The sequence below is a fragment of the Acanthopagrus latus genome, chromosome 22 (genome assembly GCF_904848185.1).
Source record: "Acanthopagrus latus isolate v.2019 chromosome 22, fAcaLat1.1, whole genome shotgun sequence".
In the NCBI taxonomy this organism is placed as follows: domain Eukaryota; kingdom Metazoa; phylum Chordata; class Actinopteri; order Spariformes; family Sparidae; genus Acanthopagrus; species Acanthopagrus latus.
Genome location: NC_051060.1, coordinates 14,818,416 through 14,840,322, shown reverse-complemented (window position 1 = coordinate 14,840,322; position 21,907 = coordinate 14,818,416). Strand labels below are relative to the sequence as shown.

General features: G+C 40.5%; 1 protein-coding gene across 3 annotated transcripts in view; it reads left to right on the top strand.

Annotated features, from left to right (window-relative positions):
- Positions 1 to 21,442, top strand: part of mthfd1l (methylenetetrahydrofolate dehydrogenase (NADP+ dependent) 1 like) — a 36,845-nt gene extending 15,403 nt beyond the window's left edge. For 2 of the 3 annotated variants that reach the window (XM_037087092.1, XM_037087095.1), the window contains exons 20-28: positions 1,797 to 1,908; positions 8,009 to 8,148; positions 8,872 to 8,913; positions 10,668 to 10,771; positions 10,972 to 11,149; positions 12,919 to 13,026; positions 13,629 to 13,781; positions 19,659 to 19,779; positions 20,043 to 21,442. In XM_037087092.1, the coding sequence (XP_036942987.1) occupies positions 1,797 to 1,908; positions 8,009 to 8,148; positions 8,872 to 8,913; positions 10,668 to 10,771; positions 10,972 to 11,149; positions 12,919 to 13,026; positions 13,629 to 13,781; positions 19,659 to 19,748 (927 nt within the window). In that variant the 3' untranslated portion in view covers positions 19,749 to 19,779; positions 20,043 to 21,442. The remainder of the gene's footprint in view (positions 1 to 1,796; positions 1,909 to 8,008; positions 8,149 to 8,871; positions 8,914 to 10,667; positions 10,772 to 10,971; positions 11,150 to 12,918; positions 13,027 to 13,628; positions 13,782 to 19,658; positions 19,780 to 20,042) is intronic. The other variant, XM_037087094.1, reaches the window with a different exon arrangement.
- Positions 21,443 to 21,907: the final 465 nt, after the last annotated feature.

Below are 21,907 nucleotides of genomic sequence, written 5' to 3'. Positions count from 1 at the left end.
GTCTGGGAACATTTTATTAGTTTAGCACGTGTCTACAGCTGGTGTATTGGACAGGGATGCACGAGAAGAGGAAACCGTGACATGATCCCCATCTTCCTGTTATTGTTCGTTTCCCTAGACTTCATAATTCTCCTGTCCCCCAGTTGACGAGGTGACACACCTGACTCTACTTTTCGTTTATTTCCACTTTCATCACCCTGTTACGACTTTTATTGTGTCCTGAATCACTTCCCCTCATACAGATGCGGAAAGAGGTTGAAGTGTGAACTGGGTCGAGTGATTGTTCAGGTGTTTTCAAAAACACGCAGACATCCATGCAATCTGTGACGTGTGCTGGCTTTCCAATGGAATGAAGACATTGACGTAGTAACATTTTATTATTTTTATTTATTTTGAAAGGACATCTTATAACATTACAGGAAATAGGATGAGAGAGAGGGTGATGACGTGCAGCAAAGGCACACAGGTCGGACTCAAACCCTGGGTCGCTGTAGCCTTTGTCCGTGGGACATGCGCTCTACCAACTGAGCTAGCGGCTGCCCAAATTATCATATCATTTAATGGAGACTGAACTAAAATGATGTTTTTTGTCATAATGATGTGCCCCCTTTTCTTTTTTTTCCCCCTGCTTCCCTCTTTCTCTCCGTGCAGTTATACGTCTGCTGTGATCTGTACTTGTAGTTTACATAGACAAACAGACAAGTGGCAGCATTTGTCAGAGCTTTGTTGTGTAGCTGAGCTACTCCACCAAAGGGAGGCTGTTTATGCAGTCGGAGGGAGAGGTATGCAAACAAAAGCTTAGAAAATCATTCAAGGCCTTCCCATCCTTCCTTTTTCCTCCCTCTTAAGGAATTCACATGAAGTGTAACAATGGGTCAGCTGGCTTTCCCCAGTTTTCTTCTTGACCAGTTTTCGCTCTAATTTTCTTTTTTAACGGTTGTCATGTGTGCAATGGAAGGATTGGGATCTTAAGGAGTAGACCTTTCCCTGGCAACTGTACTCTTTGATGCCCTGCCTTCTCTAAGCTGGATGCGCACAGCAAAATATCTGTTGAATAATTCAGAGCGATGGCTGCTAGCAGCAGTATTGAATTGAGTCAGGAGAAAAGTGTCTCCCCAGCTGGGTAGAAAAAAAAACATCAGATGCAACTGGAGAATACAAACATGGGATCATATTTTTATGAACATTGTCATATAGTTAAACTTTTGTAATCCAACTATGCAAACACCACAAAACCCAGCTCTTCGAAATATGTTTTTTAAAGTTATTTGAAAAGTTATTTGAAATCTCAATTACAAAATCGTATTTTAAATGCTGCTGAAATCTGTGGCACCTACAAAACAAGATGACAACTCAATGAATAAAAGCTATCAAATAACATTTAGTAACAAATAAGTCTCTCTATTGTGTTTATCGTCATATTTGTAAGGTTCGTAACTGAAAGTTATTTCACTGGCCTGAGCGTCCGCCAGTCAGAGTAACTTGCACTTGCTGTTTTAGGTTGTATATGTTTGTTCGTCCAGCCTTTAGGGAGTCGTCCAAATCAGCAGGGGAAGGAAGCCAGGCCCATAGTCAGGCTGGCATGCCGCTCGAGTACCTCTTAACTTCTGCTTACTGTTTAGACAAACATAGTGCCAGCCAAAGTGCATCCACACTTCAGTATTTATCCTGGATGTTTGTGAAACGTGAATGTGGTAAAAAAAAAAAAAAAAAAGCTTAGTCCTTATTGAAATTTGGGTGAGTTGCTGTTTTCTCGGCCCCTCCTGACAGTCTGTGTGCCCCTCTAATTGTTGCAGGGTACACCAGTGTTTGTCCATGCTGGGCCCTTCGCCAATATCGCCCATGGCAACTCCTCGGTGCTAGCAGACAAGCTGGCTTTGAAACTGGTCGGACGGGACGGCTTTGTGGGTAAGAGCACACAATCCGCACGTACAGATCACACACACAAGCCAAGAAACAACCTCAAAACCTTTGGGGATGACAGACAACAAGATGTCAAATGCAGAGTCTATGAGCCCCAGATGTGGAGGAATTTAAAGCGTAAGCCTCCTTACCAGGGCAGATTATTCTATAATTTACAATGTCATGAACTTCAGTGAGCTTCCAGCACTGTTGCAACCTTTGGCCTACATTCATCTCAGTTCTGGGTCTGGCTCTGTCTACCTGCCTCTGTGCTGCTCTGGGGTCTTGCCGCCGCGTAACTTTCTAGGAAACCGGTGGAAAGATTGCGTAAAAAAAACAGGAGAGAGGAAGGAAGCTGATTGATAATCTTAAGAGCCTCTGGAATGCTTCAGAGTAAACCACACTAATCCCTTTAACGTCAAAGCATGCTTGAGTATTTCCATTTTTATCTGTCTATCTATTCCGCCGCTCTCTCTCTGTGTCTTCATTTGCTTTGACTGCAGAAGTATGTTTGGAATGCGCATGCATACGTGCGTGTGTGTTTGTGGGGTTTTTCAGGTGCTGTCAGTGTGCAGGCCAATCCTGTCGAGCCTTATATTTATGTGTGCGAGAGACAGGTTTTGTGTGTGAGAGTAATAACAGGTAAGGGGAGAACTGTGACTCGTTGGGCATACACAACATTTAAACAGGCTGTCAACTTTGAGTGGCGCAAATGTGTTGGCAGCATGAGCGGAGAGTTGGGTTTCACAACACTGGAGCGGGGAAGTCGGGGTGGGGGGCTTGTATGTGTTTTTATACCTCAACCTCCTCTTCTCCACCCCACTTGTTTTCAATCTGTCTGTCTCATTCCCTCCCTTCTCTGTCTGTGTGTTACCTGACTCTAAGGTATGCCAGGAACTCAACCTCCCTCCTTTTCTTCCCTCAGCAGCTGGGATGCATGTACCCCCCCCCACCCAGTCTCTCCCCCTTCATCCCTCTCAAACTAATTTCTCTGATGCTACAAACTTTGCCTTCTTTTAAGAGACGTAATTTGACAGCCATGTTAAGAAACTGAAGTGTGCAAAACAGCAAATTTCAATACTAGCCGGTATAAACTGAAATTATTCTTTCTATCTGTGAGCCTGATGTAACCACACCTCAGTTTCTTTAAGTAATACGCAGTTCAGTATGATTATCTCAGCTCCTCTCATGTGGTAAGGGGAAGTACATGAACTCTTTCCGAACCCAATGTGGGGGTGTGTATGAACATATACTAACAGCCATGCTTCATCGTACTCCGTATTAATGTGGGGTACTTCAACTCACTTGGGAATCTGGACATAAAATGGAGAAGTGCTGCTATTGGAGGGGGCTGGCTGCTGGGGGATGAATTCCACATACCAGATGTGAGGGATTCCTGTATCATTAACAGTCTGGAGTACAGACTGCAGATAACCCCCCGGATACTGAGTTACTGTAAGATTTCCCACACCGCAAAGCCTCCCCAAAACTAAAGCAACAAATCATTTGGGCTTTTAGAGAAATGGCCTCAAAGAAATTATGATACATTCAGCCTGTAAAACATTTCAAGCTCTCCACCCTTTTTGACACCACTTTTTGAAAAACATGTCTGCAAGATGTCTACAGTTTCTGCTTTAACTTGTCTTGAACTTACATTACATTGCTCAACTTACATTTCATTGCTTCATCAACATACCAAGTAGGGTTTTGAAAAAAAAACACAGTTGTCAGGAGATTTATTCAGATGTTTTTATTAGTCGGTCAAATTACCATCAAGTTCTCCATCATAGATTCCTGTTTAAAGTTGGCATTTTTGCACTGAAATGCAAATCATAATCATTACTGCAAATGCATGATGCTGTAAATATAGCCACCACATAATATCATTGTATGAATTTAGAAGGACTGAATTGATTTATTAGAGTAATCGTTACGTTAATCAATAAAGATGAAGGTAAAGATAAAAAAGAAAACAAAAAAGGAGTCCTTTTTGACATCTTAAACAGGGTTTGTACAAGGTCTTGAAAGTCACTTAATTTTAAATGGAATTGTTTTCAAAGTTAGAATTTGAATTCAAATATACTGCTTCATTTTCAACACAATCCGGTCTTTCATCCACACAAACATATATTTAAACCAAAAATCGTAACATTTGAAATGAAAGGATCCTGCCGTCATTTTTGTTTTGTAACCTTCAACTGTCAAAATGAGCAAGAACTGAATAATCCTGATCAAAGCATCCAGTCAAAGTTATTATCTGCCTTATTCCGAGCCCCCATGATACCCGGCGTGCATTGTGTGCCTTCGGAGTGTCAGTTATTATTATACTTCGTCATGTCCCTACGCTAATTCTACCAAGCACTGGAATAATATAATCGCTGCCCTAGAAACCCCCCTAGGAAATGTGTGGATAAGCAGCCATCAAAATGAACAAGGTGACAGTAGATATAGATAAATGTTGTTATGAATCAATTCTTTAAACTGCCTTCACCATTACATTTATACTTACAAGCTGGATGTGATGACAAAGGCTTTAAAATGCCTGAAAAATAGTTGAATTTTATTTGTTACAAACCCAGCTTAAAGACAACTGATTAACTGAAAAAAACAATCAACTGGTTGATCAATATAGATAATAATCATTAGTAGCACTACTAAGTACTACATGGCTTATTGTGGAAAGCTCTAAGAGGAAGAGCATGGCCAAGCTGATCTAGCCCACTTTCCAGCCTTCTTATTAGTGTTTCTATTGGCAGGGGCGATGATACCGGTGCTTTGACTGGCAGTAACACCATCCAGCTTGCTTTTCACTCACAACAACACTGATCTCTTCTTACCCTCTCGCTCTCTGGACAGTTCAAGGTTGTCACACAGAAAAGGAAGTGAACCTGCAAGTGTTTCCTCATGACATCCTCTGGGGTCACGCTCCTGCTTGGTGTAATGTCATAGTGGAAGGACTGTCGCACTCGCTTCCATTATAGTTTACTCGCCTCGTCCTTGTTTTCATTCTTTTCCCCCCGATAACGGTTTGCTCCACCCTGTTGTACATGTTAGGTATGAGTTGTCCTGTGTGGGAGATCACACATTTTCTGGAAATATCCGCAAATGCTGTCCCGAAGAATGTGATTTTTATTGGCAGGCTGGTTCAGTATTCAGAGCCAAAGCTCTAGTGTGGTGTTAATGAGAAACACTCACTCTGTCAGCGGTCTGTGGCCACATGAAGTCTAGTTACATTCTTGTGCTCATCCCACAGACTTTATTCCTCGCTCTATACGTGAAAAGATTTGTTAGGAGGGAGTCGATGCAGCCAAGGCTTCCCACAACCACATGTCAATATATTGTTATAAATTTTCCCAAAGACTGTTAAGTCCATAAAATTACTGGAATGAATTTTTTTTTCTCCTTTGGGCTGTTTTCCTCTTGTTCCTGTCCCCATGTGGTCTTGTGCCTCTAATTGAATTAAGTTCTGTGTCTCTTTGCCACTTCCTTTCTCTCCTTCTGCCTCTCATCTCTCCCTCTGTCAGTCTTTTTACTCTTGTGTCTCTGGTGAAATAAATTGAACTTCTACTAGCAGTCAGTGGAGAGTAACCACACAGTGCGGAGTAATTCATTTCTTCATTGAAACACGTTTTTTTTTTTACTAAAGCCTCAGAGAGATGTGCTTCATCAAATGTCAGCCACAAGCAGTGTGAGTTGCAGTGAGAGAATTGCTCTTTTTTCTTTTTATTTTTACCAGATGCCTCATCTGTATAATGTTATCCTCTTTATTGAATTTCATTATTTTTTTTAAACAAATTAACTCAATAAAATACACTTTATCTAATCACATTTTTATTTTCTGTTTAGGATAACATAATAGATTTATCATCCTAAAGGAACTGATACAAATCATTCCCGTGTGCCAGTGTGAAAGCTTAACAGCCCTCTATAAAGTATGCATTTGCTCTGTAGTGCTCTTGCACATACACACATGAGCATGTTAAAGACATACAGATAATTTATCACATTAATTTCATTTGTTTCCTCGCACGCTTCCGAGTCGCCTCATCGTTATCCCTTTAATTGAATTAAATGTTCAGAGGGCTCTTTGTCATTGTGTCCTACACACAGGCTACCCTCACATATGGAGGTTATAAAGACAAAAGGTGAGTGCCACCAGTTTGGACTTGTGTTACACAACATACTCCTTTCAGTGGTGAACGATAGTGACAGACTCCTCAGTGAATTACGGGAAGATGTTCAGAGTAAATAAAGTTTTTGGCTTGCTCCGCAGTTATACCAATTTGTTGTAGTTGTGCTCTAGTGGGATATAACTTACAAAACTATAAAACTAATAGATCTTAATGAGAATAATAAAATGGTGATGTACAGCCTCGGCTGTTAAAACAAGCCACTCTCCCATAACATTGTCTAATTCTTACGTAACTTCCCTCTCTGTGATCTGTTGATTTCAGTGTAATCTAATGTAAAACGTGCCTTACTGTCGGAGTGACTGTTTTCTGTTTTTGTGTTTATGCAGTTACATGTTTTGTTAAGGTTTTTCAAAACAAGCTACAAAGCATTTTACACAAATATATTTTTTTAAAGTCAACAAACAACAGTCAATAGAGTATGATGATTGAGTAAACAAAATAACAAAACAAACTATATCAAACCAAAGCAAACTCTATAATAAATAAAACAAACAAGAAAATCAGTAAAACAAACAATATGATAAATAAGAAATCGTAAAATCAGTAAAACAAATTATAGAATTAATAGAACAAACAATTTCATAAATGAAAAACAGTAAAATCAGTGTGACAAACAGCGTGCTAAAACAAAGAGTAAAATCAAGTCTAAAATATTGACTGTTATTAATCTTTATTATTATGAAAATCAAGCTTTCACCCACAATTAGACTTTCAGGCCAAATTGTAATCACAGTTTATTGAATTTTTAATTTTGGTCAGTAATTTAATCGTCATTTAAACAGCGTGACAAGAGGCTTTAGTTGGACTGACCACTTGAAGAGAATTTGGTCCATACCAGAGGAAAATCTGATTAATTTCGCTACTATCGTTCAGCTGTTTCTAATGTACTGCGAGTTGTCAACATAAGGAAAGACTAGACATCAACATTATGTGGACATGTGGGAGAAAATCAAAACAAACTTTATTGCTATTAGTTGAACTCCTTATTGGTCCTCCCTGGTGGTCATAAAATGTTCATGAAGCTTGATACTCCCAAGCTGGACTTTTTTTTTTGATAAACACTGACTAGCAGCTGAAAATAAGGAGAGGAGACAGCATGTCATGTCACATACGTTTTATTTAGTTTAGCTTTTGAATTCGAGTTTCACATGGCTGACTCATCTTCCACTGCAAAGGAACTGCAATCACTTAGAAAGCAGCACCTTCTTTGGTGGTGTGTGTGTGCTGTTACCATCTTCCCCTTCCAGGGCTCAAATGACCGTGTTCCCACCAGGCTAAACACACTACACTAAATGGGGAAAATATACCAGAAGTTGTTAAAACCTCACCAAACAATTTAGGTGTGAAATCAACTTTAGTCTTCCTCTGAAATTCATGTTTTGGCCCACCAGCAAGTGTTTTAGTACAATGGTGCCACACACATACACACAACAAGTAACAGGAACCCTTATCTTAACAAGGCTGTCATTCCAGGTGGAATATTTGCTTTGTTTGGAGCGCGTTCAAGAGGCTTGCGTGTAGGGGTGTCAGTATTGGAGGCCCTCAGTCTCTTTGAGAGCCCTTACAGTGAACCCATTTCTCAGTAGAGTATCACTGTTCAGAAAGAAACTTTCCGTCTTATCTTCTATTCACATAATTCCTTAAAGATGATTGAAGTCTCACATGTCTGTAATCTCGTTTTTTCAAGACAGATATTGTATTAAACAAACAATACTAGTGACGGATGCCTGGCTAAAGATCAGGTCAGCTTATATGGGCTACCACCATAAACTACTCTTTCCAATAACTATCTGTTTGAATTCTGAGCAGTGTCCATTATACACTATATTGATTATTGCCATTGATTAAATGCAAGGATAGTTGTGTAATCTTCTGCCTTTTTATAAAACCTCCCCTCGTCTGTTTCCTCACAGTGACGGAAGCTGGTTTTGGAGCGGACATCGGGATGGAGAAGTTCTTCAACATCAAATGTCGCGCTTCAGGACTGCAGCCAAATGTGGTGGTTCTGGTTGCAACCATCAGAGCACTGAAAATGCATGGCGGTGGCCCAAATGTAAGATTACATTACTATCACCTTCCATCTTTTTTTCTTTTTTTCTTTTACAATGCTGCCTTAAAATATCATAATGCGATGCAGAAGAATTGAATAATCAGTGGAATGGATGTTTTTAACAACTTAAACTAGCATGTGACGACTGTATGTACACAGTCCATATCACGTACTGAAACAGCAGCATGCTTTTCCACTATACTGATATGAAATTGTAACTCAGTAGAAATTGATTAATCAGTTTTATTCAATCACAGAAAGTTATCTGGGTGCATATCTATCGCACCCCCGTCATAAATATCACAAGGTTCTCAATCCACCAACTGTTCAGTGATTGGTCAGCGTGCTGTCTTACCTCCATACTGCTGATAAACTCAAGTATACGTATATATAAGTCATTTGCGAAACATCAATTAAAAGAAGGGTATTTAAGGGCAATCCTTCATGCTCCAGATGTTTGTGATGAAAGAAATAACTAATGGCCTAAATGTATTTAATCAAAAACAATTACAGAAATATGGGGTATTTATTGGTCTGCATTCCATACACTGAACAGCCTAAATAAACTGCGGCATTTGAAGGTGTTTCCATGGAAACATTAAGAAGAGGAACTAAAACACCAGTTAAATATTACAAAGGTATTAATGTGTCCCCAAATGCAATAATAATGCATCACTGAATGTGATATAATACTGAAGTGTGTGATTGTTTTCTCTGTGTTTTCAGGTGTCAGCAGGCGCACCTCTACCCAGAGAGTACATTGATGAGGTACAAGCCATACAGATATGCAAGCATGCACACAAATATACACTAAAATAAGCATATCCACTGTGATGAAAAAGACATTTAAACATATTAAAGCTGAAGACTTTGTCATTTCTGGCATAACCTCCAATCAAGTTAGAATGACTGACTGAGCCTGTTGTATTACATTTAGTTGGAGAGGTCAAGAGTGTTGCAAGGAAAATTGGAGCCGTAAATGTCATCGGCCAGTGCAAGACCCAATAAACAATCATGTGCTTTTCTGCACGATCCCTTTTGGTGGTGGGCCTGTGTGTTGTGTTCTTAGGTGAACTCTGAGTTGTTCCACATTATTCCATATCACTTATCAAATCATTCATGCTGGTTTGTCCTGTAGGCCAAGTGTCTGTTATAAACCAGGAAAGGCCTAGGAAGTGAGAACTTATTCAACCTATCTGCCTCAGGCCTCCAGCTGTATTTTTGTGGACATTAAATTCCCCGCCTCTATGCATAAATACTTCGCCCACTAACAGGGGTTTGGAGCACTTATTTGATTAACAGCACAAATACGGCCTTTCAATGTGGTTTCCGGGCATTTGGTGCTTAGCAATGTAGAGCAGGGGTTCTTTTGATGTGTGTGTACGTGTTCACATTCATATCTGGCCATAATCACTGGCCTTTCAGGCAGGTTCAGCTGAGTAAATAATGAAGCAGTATAAGTTAATTGTGAAGCTTTTAACGAGAACCAGAAGTACTGCAGAAAACAGAGCCAGGGAAATGAATTTATGGGACCTGTATGGCCTTACTGCTCTGAGCCTGGGGCTTCACACACACACACACACACACACACACACACACACACACAGGAATAGTGCAAGATTGGATTGCGACGGTTGAACTTGGAGTAGCTGCACAAGATAAAATGTTCTTGGGAGTAACTGGAGTTGTACACGATATAAGGATGATAAATGAATAACTGCACACAGTAGGATACTACTGGGGTTTTTCCATCATAGTGGAGGTGATCGCTCCGAGCCAGGGCCACGAGCAGGTGTGAGCGCTTTATGCACCGCACATAAGAAAGTCCAAACCACAGATTCTCAGGTGGAAATATAAACATACTGAGAGCTGTACTTGCAAAAACAGACCTTTCGCTTCCTCCTTCTCCTGCACAATAGCCACCAAGGACACATGCAAGGGAAGAGGACCATCACGTCTCGGTCATAGTCAGTTCTGCTGCCTGAAAGCCGTGCGGTGCGACCATCCCGTGCTCTGAGGCTGTAGTGGAAACTCATGGGTTGGCTTGGCACTGTGAGGCTAAAGAGGACCAAAGCCAGGCTCATGTACAAAATATGCTGCCTCAAAGAAATAAAACTAATTCTTCCTATTAAGGCACTGGATGAATCCCATGATTTTTTAATGTATTTGTTTTGAAAACTCCAGCTAAATGGATAAATAGGAAATAAAGTAATGGATTTTCAGTCATACCCAAATTATATCTCTTCCTAATACTTGGCTAGTGTGTGCTATGAGCACCAGGCTACCTCAAAGGCCCCAGGAGCTTCCATAGATTTACTTTGGATTATACACAAACACAATTCGCCACTCAGATTTTGTTTTACTTGTCATTGTTGTTTAATGCCTGATGGATAGACCCAGCCCTGTTGCTGTAAGGGACTGTGTCACAGGGTGGGAAAAATCCTGAAGCCACAGATTTATAGTTATAGTGTTAACAATACATTTTCGACCTTTGTTTCTTCCTCTGTCTCCTTCTCCTCTAGAATCTGAGTCTTGTTGCAGGTGGTTGCCACAGCAATCTCAGGAAGCAGATCCAGATAGCACACCTGTTTGGAGTGCCGGTCGTGGTCGCGCTCAATGTCTTCAAGTAAGATGTATTCCGAAACACACCCACAAACACAACCTTACTTGAGTGACCAACTTTTCCTTAACAAACAGTAAACTAATGGAATTAACAGTAACAAGGAGAGAGTCGATGTTTTCCTTAAGGCACCTTTTTTTTTCTCCCTCTTTTGTTGTCACGACCACCAAGCGCTGCTAACAATGTTCCCCTCGGTGATCTTTTAGGACCGACACTCAGGCAGAGATTGACCTTGTGTGTCAGCTGGCAAAAGAGTGCGGAGCATCTGATGCTGTGCCGTGTCACCACTGGGCGCAGGGCGGGCGAGGTTCCCTTGAGCTGGCCCAAGCTGTGAATGAGGCTGCCAGCAGACCAAGCAACTTCCAGTTCCTGTACAATAAAGAGGTGAGAGCAGATGCTTTAGAATAAGTAACTGCTTTTTCTGTGTTTCTCAATTTAGAAGACTGTTTTAAGACATAAAAACACTATGCTTTGTACAATAATCTGTCTCTGAAAGAAAAAAAGTGGAAAAGTTTCAAACGACATCTTGTCCTTTTCCCTTAAAGAAAGATACAGAATCTATGAATACATTAATATGTTTATTTCAAAAGTTTCAAGTAGCGGGCACAAGAAGGCTCGTATGTCACTTCAAAAGTCGGTAAACACACATCATTCTGCACAATGAGGCCAAAACTTCCTGTTGTAGTTAAAGTAAGCTTAACATTTTTGAGTCTTTGTGACATGTCAGTCATTTTTATGGCTTTGTTTTATTGCTGTAAGATAGGCAGTTGTAATTATCCTTCTTCCTACTTTCTCAGTACTGGATACTTCCTGTTTGTAGTAAAAGACAATGTTTTCTTTGGGAGTGTAGCCAGAGAATGTGGAAGTAAAAAAAACATCAGCTGGTTTGAGTTAGTGAGTTTGGGAAGTTGTGACTTACATTAAGGGTGTGGGTGTGGGTGTGTGCGCGTGTGTGCGCCTTCTTTTTTATGTTTGCCGCTGTTACAAGAGCCAAATAATGGGATTATAATAGGTCCAGTAATAATTCTTTGTACAATAGAATAAGTCCAGTTAAATGAGTGAACTAAAAGTCTTGTTTCCAGTCTTCATATTACCCAAAGTTCACAAAGACAGCTTGATGGAGTAGAGGTGAGGAGGAAGGTGAGTGAGCAGGGGAGCTCAGAGGATGTTTACTTTGACAGACAACCTCTGGATAAGGCTGTTGGTGGAGCACAGAGAACATAAAAGATGAAGAGGCCCAACAACAGCCCTCAAGCTGAGACTCTGTCGGACCAGTAGGTCGGACTTTAGGATACAAAGATTTTCAGCAGGCAGTCTGCCTCAGGGGTCAATGGATTGAACATGTCTCAGGAGGAAGAGAAAACTATGTTAGCAGCATCCACGTCAAGAGTGCCCATAGTACAGCACAAGTCATTGTAAGAGGCCTTAATGACCTTAATGATGAACCCAATTAACTAAATTGATCTTTTCTACCAGAATTCATCTGGCATGCCTGCACTGCGACAGCTGGTATTTACCTAATCTTTTACAATCTGCAAGTCCCCCTTAAATTTAACTAATTTAAGTAACACAGCATGTACATAAAGGACGCCCAGCCTTGTTACTTTCCAAGAAAAACTGGCAGACAGAAAGGCTACAGCTTTCCTTGAATTTGAAAATCCCACCTGAAAGCACATCTTCTGGCTGGCACGAAGGAAATGGAATATCTCACTGATCCGGAGTTCTGGCACTGCAAGAGGATGATATTATAAAAAGATATTTCTTGATGAGCTACAGCTTCAGGAGATTCAAGTATGAAATCGACTGAAATAACAAGCACAAGATTTCTCTATCTCATGCAGATCTCCAAATTTACTTATTTACCCGAATAACTTATTCGGGTTATGCAAGGGTCATCAAAGAGCAATAGTGCAAAGGAGAGTAGAGCAAAGGTTTGCAGCATGTAGTATGAATCCAACAATCAAAGTCAAATATGTTATTTTACATTATATGATTTTATATTTTTTTATATTTTAAATAATTTAATTTGATCTTTGTGTCTGTCATTAACCTGAGATCAAATGGGTGTTTATTCACTAAATCTAATTTCCTCGATTCTTACCTTTTGAGTGCTCATGTGTTTCCACTTGTCTTTCTCTCTGTCTTTCCCATAGATGCCGATAGTGGAGAAGATCAGAACAATCGCCAAAAAAGTGTACGGCGCGGATGACATCAAGCTGTCTCCAGAGGCTGAGGCCAAGATAGATTACTACAGTCAACAGGTGAGCTCACTGCTGCTGCGATAACAACTGACTCACACACCGACAGGACTCATCCAGCTCAGCTTCTGTCTCACTCTGCGTTTCACTTTGCTTCAACAGCATTTCCAAATTCTACCCCTGTCCCTCGTTATAGAGTTCCTACATGCCACTCAGAACAGAATTACAAGGATAGTGGTTGAAATTTTCCCCTATGAAACGCATCAACCCTTCAAGACCCTCATACGTCATCTATAGTCGTCTGTCTGTGTTTAAGTAAACAGACACAAGTGGACATTTACAATATGACATCTACCATTTTGGTGATTTCTCTTGTGCTACTGGGGAAATCCTGGTATTATCATACTGCCATTTGTAGTTTGTCCGATAGAGACAGAAAAGCATTGATGCTTGCAATTTGTTCACAACCTCAGAGACATGCGTCAAAATGCAGGACTGTCATGCGCAAATCAGTAGTAACAGTATTACGTTAGCTATTTAACTACCATAACTCCAGCAAACTTGAAGCAATTAAGCTTGTTGTACAGAAAAGGACCATAATACACTGACACAAGTTCACATGCATACATTAACCTCTTTTCTTGGTGTCTTTTTTCTTTAACTAGGGCTACGGAACCTTGCCCATTTGCATGGCCAAGACACACCTGTCTCTGTCCCACATGCCTGACAAGAAGGGGACACCCACTGGATTTGTTTTGCCAATCAGAGATGTTCGTGCCAGCATCGGTGCTGGCTTCATCTACCCACTTGTGGGAACGGTATGTACCTTTAGTCGAAAACAGACTAAAGGCTAACTGCTGTGTCTGTATCTCACAGTCACAGTTGAGTGGATCCACAAACCTGCATTAATGTGATTAGTACGTATTTACTGTGTATGTAATGTTTTTGCTCATCACTGTTCATAACAAACATTTCACAACAGACACTGAAAAGATACTGATAATCTTGCATAATTTTTAATTCTTTTAAGATTGCAACAGCTTCTTTTTTGTTTTGTTATAAAACAAAAAAGTGTATCACTTATATTTTTTTGGAACCTGCAACAATATGTATCAAATGACAGTGTGAAAACAATGAGCAAATTGGTCAGTCAAAGTTATAAACCCACAGAATTAGAAGAATTATGTCCTGAATCTGCAGTCCCCCTAAACTTTATGAAACTTGCAGCTCATTGTTTAGATGTCTTGCTGCAAATTTGGTATCCTCGCACTGATCTCATAGCGTTGTTTTCAGCTGCAGAAGGTAGAAAAATCTCTGAAAACCTAGCATACAGATCTACATACAGACACGGTTTACTGGTGGACAGAGTGGAGAGATTTCCGTCATCAGTTGGTTGTGACCAAAAACGGAGCCAAAAAGACTTGACTAACCTTTTGCTAATAAGATCGACATGTAAACTTAAAAGGTGATGATCAACATCGTGTTCACAACTCATTTCCATCTTATGCAGGTTTTAAAAGTCAAATCTGGAACATGTCAGGCTTCACTCTGAGGGGTCGATTGCAAAGTGTTTTGGCTTGGATCCAAAGATTGTTGCATTGTAGACACCACAGGGAATCATACCAAAGTGTTATGATAACTTTACATTTTGACCTGGTGCATAGACCCTAGTGAATGTTTTCTTCTGTGTTCTTTCCTTTTTTTTTTTTTTTTTACCTTTTTACTTATTACTGTGACATCTAGCTCAAACACTGATCACTCCATCTGTTCACAGAAATGAAGTCTGTCAGTCTCTGATATTTTATGTTTATGTAGTGGTTTGTGTTGTGGGCTTGAGTCACTGATTTTCCCCTCTCTGTCTGGTTTACATCTATATTGTAGCATCTCTCAAGGGCTCTGACATAGTCGAAACTTAATGTTCTTTGTCTCCTCGTCCTTACAGCCCACATAGGGTCATGGGTTCTTGCAGCTGCTGTGTCTATTTCTTCTCATCCTTCCTCTTAGTTTTATATTTGGGTCCTATCCCTTGCTCTTCCTGACAGCCACATTACTGAGCTGGTTAGAGCTGAGCTGGAGCCTCTTGGTTGATGATGGGCCGGGCAGGAAGGAAGCGGCTTCCTGAGCTTTTTGCCTCCTGCTGTTTCACCAGTCTACCCTGGGGGCCAGGCTTTGATAGGCTGAGACAGAGGTGTCAAACACCGGGCATGCTGGGAAGGCATGGCAGTGTCTTGGTGCGGCGTCTGTCCAGTCTCCCAACCTTGTCTTTGATCTGCTGTGGCCCGCGGAGCCACTGGCATGTCGACAATCTATGAACTGTGACTCCTAACCCAAAGGAAGTCTCCAGATTCTTCTTTGAACTCTTTGGCTCAGCCCCCGTCTGTCAGATCAATCCATAGATTGAATATTTAAAGTTATAAAGCGCTGAAATCCCATCACATTTTCCAGTGTTGCTTCCCTTTTTTTCTGGGAGTTTTCTGGGAAGAGGCTGTTAAAAGACACCCTAATGTGCAAGGTGGTTTGTCTTACACAACCATTTGGGAAGTTGTCCTTGGAAACTGTTTGGAGAAGGGAAGGCATTTTCAAAAAATATTTGAAGAAACACTTTGACAAAGGTGACTTGACAGAGTGGATTGGAGCCCAGTGGAGTGAAGAAGAATGAAAAACATCTTGAGAATGAAAAACAAGTCTTCAGTGGTGTTCTTTTCTCTTCTTTTGGTGAAGAAATACTCCCCAGTTCTAATATAACTGATGCTATAGCAGCATATACTCTATACTATACTATAACCCACCATTGTCATTTTGTCCTCATTGTCCGTTACTTCCCTATAAGACACGAGATGCTCTTGACTATCACCTGAACTTGAAGATCTTTAAAAAATCTTTTCAAAAGTATATTTTTGAACATGGCAAACATTCCTGTCTCTTAATTTATGCATGTTTTGCATGTTTTTGTCCAATGGTTCATTCACAAACCCTCAGGTCACACTTGACTCCGAGAGGTCGAAAGAGAAATCTCATCAGCAAAAGTCCTGAGGCAGTGAAGGCGTGAGTGTGTGTGTGTGTGTGTGTGTGTGTGTGTGTGTGTGTGTGTGTGTGTGTGTGTGTGTGTGTGTGTGTGTGTTGGGGGCGGGGGGGAGTTGGGGGTCTTCACATAGTGAAGAATCAGGAAGGGGCTGATGTCATTCTTCAGATATGTGAGGGAGGGGTCGCCAGCAGAACAATAGATCTCTGTAGAGTTCATATCCCGTTAGAACTGCCTCCAATACACCGTTAACCCCAAAACCCAGTACAGATTTATAGAAACCTTGGTCTTGGCTGGATATTCCAAATGGACCGTACTGGTAAATCTTGAGCAAGTCGTAGACAGGGAACCACGATTACATCTATGAAAGAAAGCAGACGTCTTCCCATAACAATACAGTATCCAGATTTGGAGAATCCACTGCATTTGTATAAATATACTTTTCTCTGTTATGTGAGTACTGAATATTTATTTAGTCACTCCTGACCTGAGTCCTTAATGTGCCTCACGTCTGTCACTGAGCTTTGAGTAATTGTCTCATGTTTACAACGTTTCACTGTTAAGTTCAAAGCACTCCCTCGAGGAACGATATGCACTCTCACAGGTGAGAGTTCAACGAGACTCATGAGGTCTTCTATCTCATCAGTGTAACTCAACTTTTTCAGTCAGTGGGTCAGTTTGTATGACATTTTCACAATATTTTGAGCCAAGAATCTAACGTGCAGCCCAGCAGAAAAGCAGCTGTTTTACGTTCTATTGAATTCTCTTTCTTATTCACTAATACTTAAATGCCCTCCAATAGTCCATTAATCTATAATGTCACAGCAGTTTGCTTTTGAATTTAATTTAATAATCCTCTCAATCCTCTTCTGTAGTAACTGTGCTGTTGTTGACCAAGACTCCTCTCCAGAATCAGTGGGGGGTGAAAATCCATCTACATTGTCTCCTCTAGGGTTTTCCCCGACAAAGACACATTGTGTTGGGGCATAATAGAGGGACTTATTTGGCCGAGTGGAGTTTCCAACTTTAGCCACGGAGTGTTGTGTGTTTTTGCGAGTGCCAACTTGTTCTCAGGCTTGAGAGGAGGACCGGCAGAACAGCACGTCCTTTGTTGCTTTCAAGACCTTGACAGTTTATCTGCACATTTCAGCATCTTTTGATATTTAAATGTGTAGCCTGACACAACTGAGAAGCAAATAACTTGTGTTTGTGAATCAAATTACTCTATAATCTCCCTGTAGCCTTGGTGCCAGCCCACAGCAGTTTAAATTCAGCAAAAAATAGAAACTGACTGGTTTCACTGAGGGGTGGTGGGAGATTTTTCATTACTGCAGCCGTGTTTTGTTATTTAGGATGGTAAAACAGGTGCATCGATGTGCTTTCTGACCACATTTTATGGTAATTTTGCTAACTTCTGTGTACTACAGTCCTGTTTAGCCACTGTCGCTATGGAAAGGAACCCAGTCAAAGGCATGAATTACAGTGGCTGCACTTTGTCATTGAGTTTGTGAACAATATGTGGTGCTATAGTTACTGAATTCAACCAAAACTGACCCCACATAACCTAAAAAACAAACAAAAACTTGATTTAACCTGCAGATTCTCACCAACAGCTGACAGAATTTTTAGCTTGGTGTTTCTTTCTTGGGACCTGTTGTTACCTTTTCCACCAACATTTTTGATAACACATGCTTGTAACTTTCACTTTTCTTCAAAGATCCAGATGTTCTCTAATGTAGTTCTTTCATGCCTAGCCATGCTTCAACTGTGAGCCATGTAACGTTATCTATGTGAAACATGAAAGTGAATCCCACTGAGATGTCCAGCAGTGACATCATGTCAATAATGCTCAAAATTCTGGTGTTACAACTGAAAGGAGCACAAGTAACAAAGTACCTCCTCTGCCATCATTGTTCTTAATGTGTTCCATTATAATTAATTATGAAGCATTCAATTTTGGATTAAGTCCCCTCATCGTCTGAGTCATCTGTGGTTAAAGTGTTATTGATGGACGTGGTAAGAACAGCGTCACGTACCAGCAACACTGCTGACGTCAGACCAGCCAACAATGAGAGCGAGCAGTAAGCGTCCGCTCTGTCAGATTTTGTAAGCACACAGTCCTCGTTTGGTCCCTTAGTTTACTCACAGAGCCGCGTTTCCTCAGACAGGAAATTGGCTGGTCACTTCCCCTCTGTCTCATTTCCACTAATGGGCCCATAAAACTGGCCCTGGGTCAGAAGGGGGGAGGCATGCTAAGAATGTCGTTCGCTGTCTAATGAGCGAGATAATTTACTTTTCATCTTGGATGGGATGATCTGGCTGGGTTTCAGGGAGAGGAAAAGTGTTTTATGAGTCAGACATATGCCTTGGATCAGTCTCAAGGTGCAAAATAGATTCCATCCACAACATATTTGTTGATTGATTGGATTTTATATTCATTTGGTTTGGGCATCTAAACCACACAGGGCAGGCTTTCACTATCTGGTCTCATTGACTGTATGTTCAAGTCTCTACTCACATTTTATCAGTTTCTTTTGGAAATCAGTCACCTCTTGTGGTATTAACATGGTTCACATGATCATGCAGACATACATATACTAGAGCAGTTAACAGGACAAAAGTCTATCCAGTGAAGTAAATGTTTGGTTAGTATTTGCTGGAAAAACATTTAATTTTTTCTGTTTTTTTTTTTTCTCTCCCTGGGAAGGTAGTTAATTCAGTGTTAATAATTTTCATTTTCCTGGTGGCATTCAATACTTGACACGTTATTGTGCGTTCAGAAAAAATACTGTAAACATTAGGCGTTTCCATTAATTCAGTTATCACCCTCTAATGAAGCTGCTGCGCACCAGAATTAAGAACATGCTTCATCAAAAACTCCTGTACATGTTCCGTCATTTGTACTCACTTTATTAACAATTTTTTCATATAGTAAAATTTTGTTTATTCTACCATGTCATTATTTCAGTATTTCAAACACAAATTGCCGCTTCTTTTAGCCTCTTATAGGATAAATCTACCTCAACATAATCCTGGAATCCCTCCATACCCCCTTCTTTCTGGCAGTAATCTTGATCCATCTGAACCACAGTCGGTATTACCACTATGAACTCATACATAGCCTTTAAACTTTGTCTCACATCTGTGAGGTTGCCTTTTGTAATCTATATTTTGACAACAATGAGAACAAAGCGACCACTGTCTGTGGCTAAACTCATCACTGCTAAAGTGGAGGTTGTCAACACATTGATCAGCTGTCTGCCCGGACTGAAATGAGTCTAGATTATAGTCATTGGACCTGTAGGGGTTGATCTTATTCAGAGTCATTTATGAGAAGTCTGATACTGACTCCTGAACGTGAATTGTCCTCCGGTGTCGAGCAGCTGTGTTGTGGCAAACGCTTTAAATACCATGTTTTAAGAAGGTAAGATTACAATCTAGATAATCACTAAAACATGAAAATCCAGCTACTGTCTCCTCTTTAAACAGGAGCCTCTTTAAAATGTCAGTGACAATAGACAGATCCTGAAACAATCACTACGTTAAAAACATGAAGGAATTAGACAGAGAAAGTATTACAGACTGGTTTTGACCACAGTTTTATCTTTTCTTTCACTTTCTCTTATTCTGCCTGCCAGTAAAGTTCCTCTGCTTTTCTTGTGTTTCCCCTCAGATGAGCACCATGCCAGGTCTGCCAACCCGACCCTGTTTCTACGACATTGACCTTGACCCGGTCACAGAGGAGATCACCGGGCTGTTCTGATCGTGCTGCTGATTTAGAGGTATCCATCAAGGTATGCTGTCCTTCACAGTGACATAAAGAGTTGGAAAAAATAAATAAATAAATAAATAAATAAATAAAATCCAGTCATCAGAAGGAAGCATTCATTGTGTCGTAAACATTTTACAAGCTGTCGCCCTTTTCTTCTTCCATGAGACATTATTTCCTCCCTGGAGATATTCGTTCACTGCTTCATTCACTCTGTGCCAAGGCTGCAGTCTCTCACTTATGCACACAGTTAAAAATCATCATTTTTCTTTTTTTTTCTGCTCTCAGGATCCCTTCAGCTCCATGCGGGCACAATCAGACTCATCCATCCCTTCGACCTTCGCCTTCTTCGCCTTGTTCGTCTTCCGAGCAGCCCAAACACTGCTCGTATCACAGTAACACGTTCACTATAACATTAACTTCTTGCTGTATTTGCACATCTGTGTGATATATACCAAAGATGACCTCCTACAGCCATATCACGTTTACTGTATGTGCTGTGTGTGTGTTGTTTACCTCTCTGTACGATGTTTTCTGAGTATGGAAGAGTCGGTTTCAGTTTTAACATGACCATCTTGAATATTACTTTAATGTTCAGATTTCCTGTATTTGTGGGGGAAAGTTTGCCTAAATGTTTTATCATGGTGCTGCAATGATATATATGTCTTAATCTTTATAACTGAAAGTGGCGCAGCTTGTGTAATAATAAACTAAATAGCTGTCAAACGCACAAAAAGCCATGATGGCATTGATTATAAGCTCTCGTGTTCTAACCTGCTGTTCAAGTGTTACATTTTATATGATCAGAATGGTTGAAATTAATTTTAATATTTTCTTTCAATCTGAATGCATATCCTCGTCAGTTTGGTTACTTCAATGGCCAAAACAATGTCTCATTACATGTATGGTATAATCCAGAGAGCTGAATGTAACACTGCTGTCACAATGTCAGCCGGACAAAAGTTACAATCTTGATTTTCATCCAGTGCCTGTGTCTTGGTGGGGTGACTGATCACAGTGAAATCACACGTTACTGAAGTGGATGTTAAAGGAACAGTTAGCCTAAAAGTGAAAATTGAGTCATTTCCTACTCACCGACACGTCGACAGAAAGACAAATAAAGTTTTGTAGTCCACAGAACATTTCTAAATCTTCACAGCAGGACAGTTTTGCAGCATTTCCTAAACATCTGAAGTAGATGGGGACTTTTATAACGTAAAAGAAAACACATGGTTCCAAACAGCTGGTCCAGCAAAATCTTGGGAATCCCCAAGATCCAAAGTTGATTCAAGAAAGACATTATTTCCACTTTTGACACATGGTTGATTTTAGTGTAACCACATCAGACATGATGCGTACTAATGCTTTTAATGCAGCCGCTACAGTGAATTTTGGCTTTAAAGAAATGATGTCTTTTCAATTATGAGATCTTGGGGCTTCCGGATGCTTGGATTAAGCCAGATGAACCATCGGCATCTGGGTGAGTAGATAAATGATTGAGTTGACATTTTTAGGTGAACTGAAGTTTTATTGTAAAACAAACTTTACGTGAGTGTCGAAATGACAGATTTGCTCTGGAAAAAAAAATGTAATGTTCTCGTTAACAACGGCTGAATGTGTAATATGTTGGTCCTCAGAAGTCAAAAGTTATGTGCCTTTTACAAATAAACCTTTTATTTACTCCAGGACTCCGTGTGTTTGTGATTTCACACCCAGCAGTCGGCCTGTGGCTCAGCCCATCTGTTGTTTGGACACTTGCGCTCTCTTCCTGTTGAGGAGATTCTTCAGTGCAAACCTTTTTGTTGTTGTTGTTAAGCTTACTCTTTCTCTTTCACTCAACTGGCATGTTAAAATAAGTTTTCTGTAAATTTTTCATTTTATTAGTTTTTCGACCTAAGTGCAGCTTTACTCCCACAGGGGGGGCGGTCTGTGTTGGAAGCCTGCCAGAAAGCCATCGTTCAGGCCCCCTAGCAGCACCCTGTGGTGCGGCATCTGTCATTATGAGGTGTTTGCAGGATGGAGCCAATGTACATGTGTGCACATGTGTGTGCCTATCATAGCTGGCATTCCACACCTGCTAAGTCTGTTATTCTCTGTGTTCGCCGGTCAGGATCTGGCACTTAAAAAATACAGTTGTGGCTGCAGGAATGCTC